Source organism: Ostrinia furnacalis, unplaced genomic scaffold, assembly GCF_004193835.3.
Source record: "Ostrinia furnacalis isolate ACB-3 unplaced genomic scaffold, ASM419383v2 OfSCF0194, whole genome shotgun sequence".
Classification (NCBI taxonomy): Eukaryota; Metazoa; Arthropoda; class Insecta; order Lepidoptera; family Crambidae; genus Ostrinia; species Ostrinia furnacalis.
The window spans coordinates 253,146-259,655 of NW_021130433.1; the positions used below are offsets into that span (position 1 = coordinate 253,146).

General features: G+C 35.1%; 2 protein-coding genes across 2 annotated transcripts; both read right to left on the reverse strand.

The window, feature by feature from the left end:
- Positions 1–421: 421 nt before the first annotated feature.
- Positions 422–3,972, reverse strand: LOC114354590 (NADH dehydrogenase [ubiquinone] 1 alpha subcomplex subunit 6). Its single transcript, XM_028307062.1, has 3 exons — positions 3,549–3,972; positions 2,626–2,741; positions 422–2,131 (listed from the first exon to the last, which is right to left on the reverse strand). The coding sequence occupies exons 1-3, from the start codon at positions 3,682–3,684 to the stop codon at positions 2,003–2,005; spliced, it is 381 nt and encodes a 126-aa protein (XP_028162863.1). The 5' UTR covers positions 3,685–3,972; the 3' UTR covers positions 422–2,002.
- Positions 3,973–4,097: 125 nt separating this feature from the next.
- On the reverse strand, positions 4,098–5,406 carry LOC114354599 (NADH dehydrogenase (ubiquinone) B14 subunit). The gene is made up of 3 exons (XM_028307073.1): positions 5,030–5,406; positions 4,495–4,610; positions 4,098–4,317 (listed from the first exon to the last, which is right to left on the reverse strand). Exons 1-3 carry the CDS (start codon positions 5,160–5,162, stop codon positions 4,189–4,191), a joined length of 378 nt encoding a protein of 125 aa, XP_028162874.1. The 5' UTR covers positions 5,163–5,406; the 3' UTR covers positions 4,098–4,188.
- Between the last annotated feature and the right edge of the window lie 1,104 nt (positions 5,407–6,510).

A 6,510-nucleotide genomic window follows, 5' to 3' on the forward strand; every position in this document is an offset into this window, starting at 1 on the left:
AAAAAAACTACATTTTGTAACATTGATTGCACTGATGCAGATGGGATAGAAAAATAAACAAGCAAAACCTTATTCGTTAGCAAACGTCATTTTTATTTAAATGTTAGCAGCACTGTTTCTTGCCCTGTTATGTTGGCAGATTTGACTCTTACAGTACCTAGTGCAAGCGAAAACCGACACTAAGGTGACGAACCTTTTCATTCTGCGACTGTACATAAAGTACCTACTTTCAATATTAATAAAATTAACGACGTAGTGTAACTAATTTAGGGTAGTATTTAATCATGCATTACTTATTAAATGGAAGTGTATATCTATTTATTTATATCTCCACTCTTTAAATAAATGTGTATGAGATTGTATGTGTGGGGCTCAAACGTACTTGGTAAATAGAAATATTTACTTTTGTACTTACTACCCGTTCGCGCTAAGTTTGCCGGTCCGTGGAATGCGCGTCCCCTTCTCCAACCGCGATAAAACGCAATTTGTTAGTGATTAAACGCAATTAAGTGTTTTATTTTACGCAAATACTCAATTTTTATCAATATTAATAAATAAAAAATATTTTCAAAATAGTTTGCTAAAGTTATTGACGCATTACTTCGAGTGACGTCATATCGCCAGCGGCAAACTTATCGCGAACGGATAGTACTGTATTTATTGCAAGGAGGGAACAAATAATAACGTTTAACGTCCGTAATCATTAATATCTATTACGCTAAACAGATGAGTGTACAAAAATGACTTCCCCGAATACAATAAAACACGTAGGACCGATTTTTCTGTCGCCTTAATTTTTATCGGAAGAGAGACCCTTTTTAGCAGATTATTTTCATATCTACTTATCTGCTAAGCATTCAAGTCCTTTTAACTGAAAAACAGATTTTACCTAATTCCTACTTTCTGACATAAATTACTTCAAATTACATAGGTACTTATTATTTGACGATTGAAAAATCGGTTCATTAACTCTACCAGAATTACCTAACTATTATTAAGTTGCCACTTTTTATTTTAGATACCTAACACTTCATACCTAATCAGGATTATTTTTTGTCATTGGGAATTTATAACATATTTATCTGAAAAGACAAAAGTTTTTGTACGTTGTTTACGGTTCATCGTGGATCTTCCATAAATATATTAATATTTAAGATAATAATATAGTCTAATGACAGCGTGGCCGATATTATAAAGTTTCTAATGATTTATTTTATAGATCCTAGATTTCCTGTAGAATGTTCTTTTTATAACAGGAGGATTATACTGTACAATAATTTATCATAAAATATTGTAATTTTATGGTTGTGAACTATAATTTACTACTTGTTTATTTGTTACGCACTTGTGTTACATTAGTTTCAATGTTAACTATTATTTTAACACGATCTTAAAATAGAAAAATAAATAAATGCCTACCTATGTTTATTGAATAGTCAATGAGCCTTTGGAAGGCAAGTGATTTGGAATGTACGTGATCAATAAAATTGGAAATTGTTATGAATTTTTAATAGCATTTTACTTATCGCACTACTTATCTACGTAGGAGGATGACTGTAGACTAATTGATTTTCTTCCTAGTCTCTAGTTTCCATTTCCTTCAGTTTCCTTATCTAACGATCTAATAGCTATATTACCTTCACTAATTGTGATTTCGTGGCTTAGTGGTTAGAGTATTCGTCTCTATAGAATATACATAGATTACGAAGGTCCGAGGTTCGATGCCCAGCCACCAATTGAAATAATTTTATTGAAAACGAGTGAGAATCGAGATTCTTTTTTTATCCACAACGAGGAAGCTCTTGGCCTGTATCTCACCTGATGGTAAGTGATGATTAATGATTTCCGGTGACCAATTCCAGATCCGGAAGTAGGTAGGTATTTAAATTACCATTAAAATTACGTAAGTTAAGTTACTTAGGTATGTTTTTATTAATAAACAGTAGGTACCTAATAATCAGTGTCAAAAGATTTTATATTAATAAATTCAAAATTATTATTATTAATCCACTCCATTCAAGAACTTGCCAATGAAATCGCACGGCTTCGGCTCCAACGTTGGCTGCCAATATGCCATTATGTGACCTTTCTGTGCCCACGAATGAGTTATTTCTTTTAGTTCCATGTAACCCTATAAAAATACAAAGAACTAAAATCCAATGTCTCAGGTTCGATTCTTGATTGGGTCAATTGGATAAACGATGTTTACACAAAAATATACTACAATAAACCAAATGGTTTCTTATTCTGGGTGTTGGATGTGTATTGAATAAACAAGACAATACACAAACGTGCTCATCGCATTACCATTTGGGAATCCCCAACCACAGCAGGCATGGCAGCAAGGAACATATCATAGCAGTCCGTAAGTGCGGGAACCCGGAATCCACAATAATTACTTATTTGCATTAGGTACTGCTGCTGGAAGACGTAGCGTGGGCAGGCCTCCTACTAGGTGGACGGAGGATCTGGTAAAGGTCGCGGGAAGAGCCTGGATGTGGGCAGCGCAGGACCGTTCATTGTGGAAAACCTTGGGGGAGACCTTTGTCCAGCAGTGGACGTCATTTGGCTGAAACGAACGAACTGCAGTTTGGTCCTGTGAAGTGGTACAGCTTATGATCTTACCTTAAGCACCAAAATGTCAATGACACGAATGTCCGTCACGCAGGCGTTCTTATAAAAGTACTCTCGGATTTTGCAACGACAGTCCTGCTCCGTTTTGGGGACGTCGAAGTACTTGACTGGAAAGGGAAATTAAAGTCAACACCTTTTTGCAGGCACGCAACCATCCTGCGAACTGCAGGTGAACAGTCTCCTGATCTGATGGTCACATGGTACAGTGATAAAAAGTAAAGGAGTTGTCGGCCGTTTGGTGTAGTGGTTTGAAACGGACTACTATTCCAGAGGTTGCGGGTTCGATTCCCACACAGTACAAACATTTGTGGGCATTAACATATTTGTTTGTATTGGACTGGGTGTTTTCTATGTATAATATGTATGTATTTACAAAAAAAAAAGTATTTAAGTATGTCGGCCGTTTGGTGTAGTGGTTCAGAACGGACTACTATGCCGAGAGGTCCCGGGTTCGATTCCCGGCCGGGCAGAAATTGAAATGATGAATTTTAATTTCTGTGACGGGTCTGGGTGTGACTATGTATAATATTTATGTATTTAAAAAAAAAAGTATATAAGTAGTATATCCGTTAAGCTAGCACCCATAACACAAGCATTAAGTTGCTTACTTTGGGGCTAGCTGGCGCTGTGTGAAATTGTCTAAAGATTTATTATTATTATTTATTATTATGTTTATATCCGTTGTCTAGTACCCATAGTACAAGCTTTGCTTAGTTTGGGACTAGAAGCGCAGTGTAAAATGTCCAAGGATATTATTATTATTTATTTAGTTAATATGATTATCAATAACTAAGCCTGTCGAGGTTTTGCTTCCTCGGAAACAAAACAGCGAATTAAAAAAAAAACGAGGAGACCACAATATGTACAAATATAAGATAATTATAGTCTACTGATATAATTTAAAAAGCTTTTACTTATGTATGGAACATAGCGATAAAACGCTTTGTATAGTCCAAGGACTCGTCTGCGAGCTTCCCAAAAATCGGTCGACATGATTGGCCTCACTTCCCTGCATGCAGCACGTACGGTTTCGCGCGCAGCTCCAGCCATTTTCAGATAAGTTTGCTAATAAATTTATTGATAAATCGAGGATTTTGCTTCAATATTTTTGGTTACAATCAAATTAGAACTTTGGCTTTGTTGTCAAAACTGACATTCATGAACTTTTTTATTGGCAAAACTCAAAACTAATGCAACCTTTATTTAATTTGTCAATTTTACACAGTAGGTACCTACCTACTGTTACATTTAGATTAGATAAACTGCGCCGTGCTAGCGAACCTTAGGGTCTCCGCTAAAACTCGTGGCAGGCATTGTAGTGGCGAAAGTTGGGTCTGCAAAAACCTTTACATCTAGCAGGGATATCCAAAATACCCATGTTTGTATTTTCTACAATTGTTATCAAACTACTTAAGCATAATATTATGAATATCTATCCATTTCTTTGAGAAATGAAAGAATAATTTAATATTATTCAATCTATTGGTTTAATGTAACATTTTGAACTATTAAAATAATCATTTATACACTATACAAACTGATAATGAAAGTGATTTATTCATTTGAAGCAAAGAATTTAGATAGGAAATCTTTAGGTTTGGGTTCTTCAGTGGGTTTGAAATAGGCCATCATGTGGCCTTTTTGTTTCCACATGTTCACTGCTTCCTTTAGTTCCATTTGACCCTGTAAAAATGTAAAAACTCCTGTATTAATTAGAATAGGCAAATTTAAAGTAACAGTTTAAAAACTTATATGATATATTTTCAACATATTATTTGTTAAATATTTAGCTATTAAAATTTCATACAAATAAAGGTTAAATCATAGTAAAATGATTATTGTGGCATTAGTATTTCGTACCTTGATAACAAGCATATCAATAACCCGGATATCAGTGACGTGTTTGTTCGCTCGGAACATCTCCTTCAGCTTAGCTCTGCACTGGTCCTCCGACTTTGGCATGTCATAATCCTTAACTGAAACATAATATTTTCAGTATTATTAAAAACAATAACATTATCAAATTATAAATAAGTAATAATAGTACATAATAATATTGAGCACAGCTATGCTGCCAGCCTAGCTTGGCTGGTGTAGATTATGGAATCACAACTAAACATTGGTATTGAAACTCTATTGTGTACTAAGTAATAAAACCTAAAATCCTAACTAAGCTAAGCTAGCTCCCATAACACAAGCATTTAAGTTGCTTACTTTGGGGCTAGCTGGCGACGTGTGAAATTGTCCAAAGATTTAAATAATAAATAAATAACCAAAAATATAGCTTGCTAATCATAATTTAAAGCAAATATTTGTTTCTGTTTAGCTATTAAGATGATATAAAATAAATGTATGTGGATAGGAATGGCAAAGTATGACATAACAGGCCACTAACCTAAGTAAGGAACTTGACGATACCAAGCTTTGTAGAGGTTTAGTACTCTCCTTTTAGCTTCAGCAGGAGTCACAGAAAGCACTGGTCTCACATTCTTCGTGCCAACTTTTATTGCTTGCCGTGCAGCAGACATTTTGTCGGATTCTTTTCCAACAAATTCCTTTTGTTTTGACTTTTGACAAAATGAGAACAATGTCTGACAATGTCAATCAGAAAAAACCTACCTACTTGATTTTTTTACTTTCGTTATGATGAGATAGAATATATACTTTTGATATCTCTATTCCAATACAATTTTTAGTCCTATAGAAACGATTGTAGAAAAGTAGAACTTTACTACTGAAAAGGAACAAATCCCAAGAAATGTGACAGTGACATTTTACTTTTTTTATAAAAAAAATATTCCGGCAATGCGCTTAACGTGTTTATGCTTCACGAGCTACAGTATTATTGATTTGGTTCCAACGAGACACAATTTCAACGGGACACATTTTCAATCAGACACATTCCCACGTGGACACATCAATTATTGTATCATCAGTAGACGCAGACACAGATAATATATAGCGCAGACCATGGTGGGAAGAGGGGATGCATACGTTATTTTGCTTCGTCGGCGGGAGGTGCGAGACCCTTTTTTGACGCCGAGTGTAGTTAGGTTCAAGAGGTAGGTAACTACCTAATGTAGGTAGTTAGGTTTCAAGAAGTACCTAACATTTCCTGGGCGGGTCCTACTAACATTCCGCAAACCTAACTTTCAGAAAACCTCCAGTTGCAAAAATAACAACAAGTGGATTTACGTATACAGGGTGTCCCAGAATGGGTGAATAACTGCTAGGGGAGGTAACTCTACTAATGTACTATCCCTAAAATATGAAAAAAAAAAAATTGAGTTCGTTTTTTTTTTTTAATAAAGTGCTCTAAACTCGAAATCTAGTCATTATTTTCAAAAGTTTGTTTACAGATAAACGAAAGCGATCATGTAGGTACAATAAATAATATTAGTAAGAAAAAGTACAAATAAACTCCAAACGCAGCAATTATAGCCAGATACTTAGGCAAGAGTACGTTACTCCAGCTGGAAAGTAGCTCCTAGAGTGATATGAGTAGAACGTATAATTAGTTCCCAACATGGTGTAAATGTGCGCCGAATTAGAGATTAGTGCGTGCTGTCGTTTTGGTACAAAACGAAAAAAACGATTCCTGCTGGAGTAACGTTTTTCTAGCAGGAAAATTCTAAACGAATGATCGGAAAGAGAAAAACTGTGTACGAGCAGATAGCTTATATTTGTTCTATTATGTGAGCTGAAAATGTGATTTGAGCGTCTTCAGGTTTTCGAGATATTGCATTTCCTGCCAGGGTAACGTTTTGCAGAATGCTCTATCTCAAGAACCGTTATATGTGCGCCTATAGAATAAACACTCACGAGTAGCTCTTGATTTGTGCGTATATGTGAAAGAAACATGTTTATGAAAATATT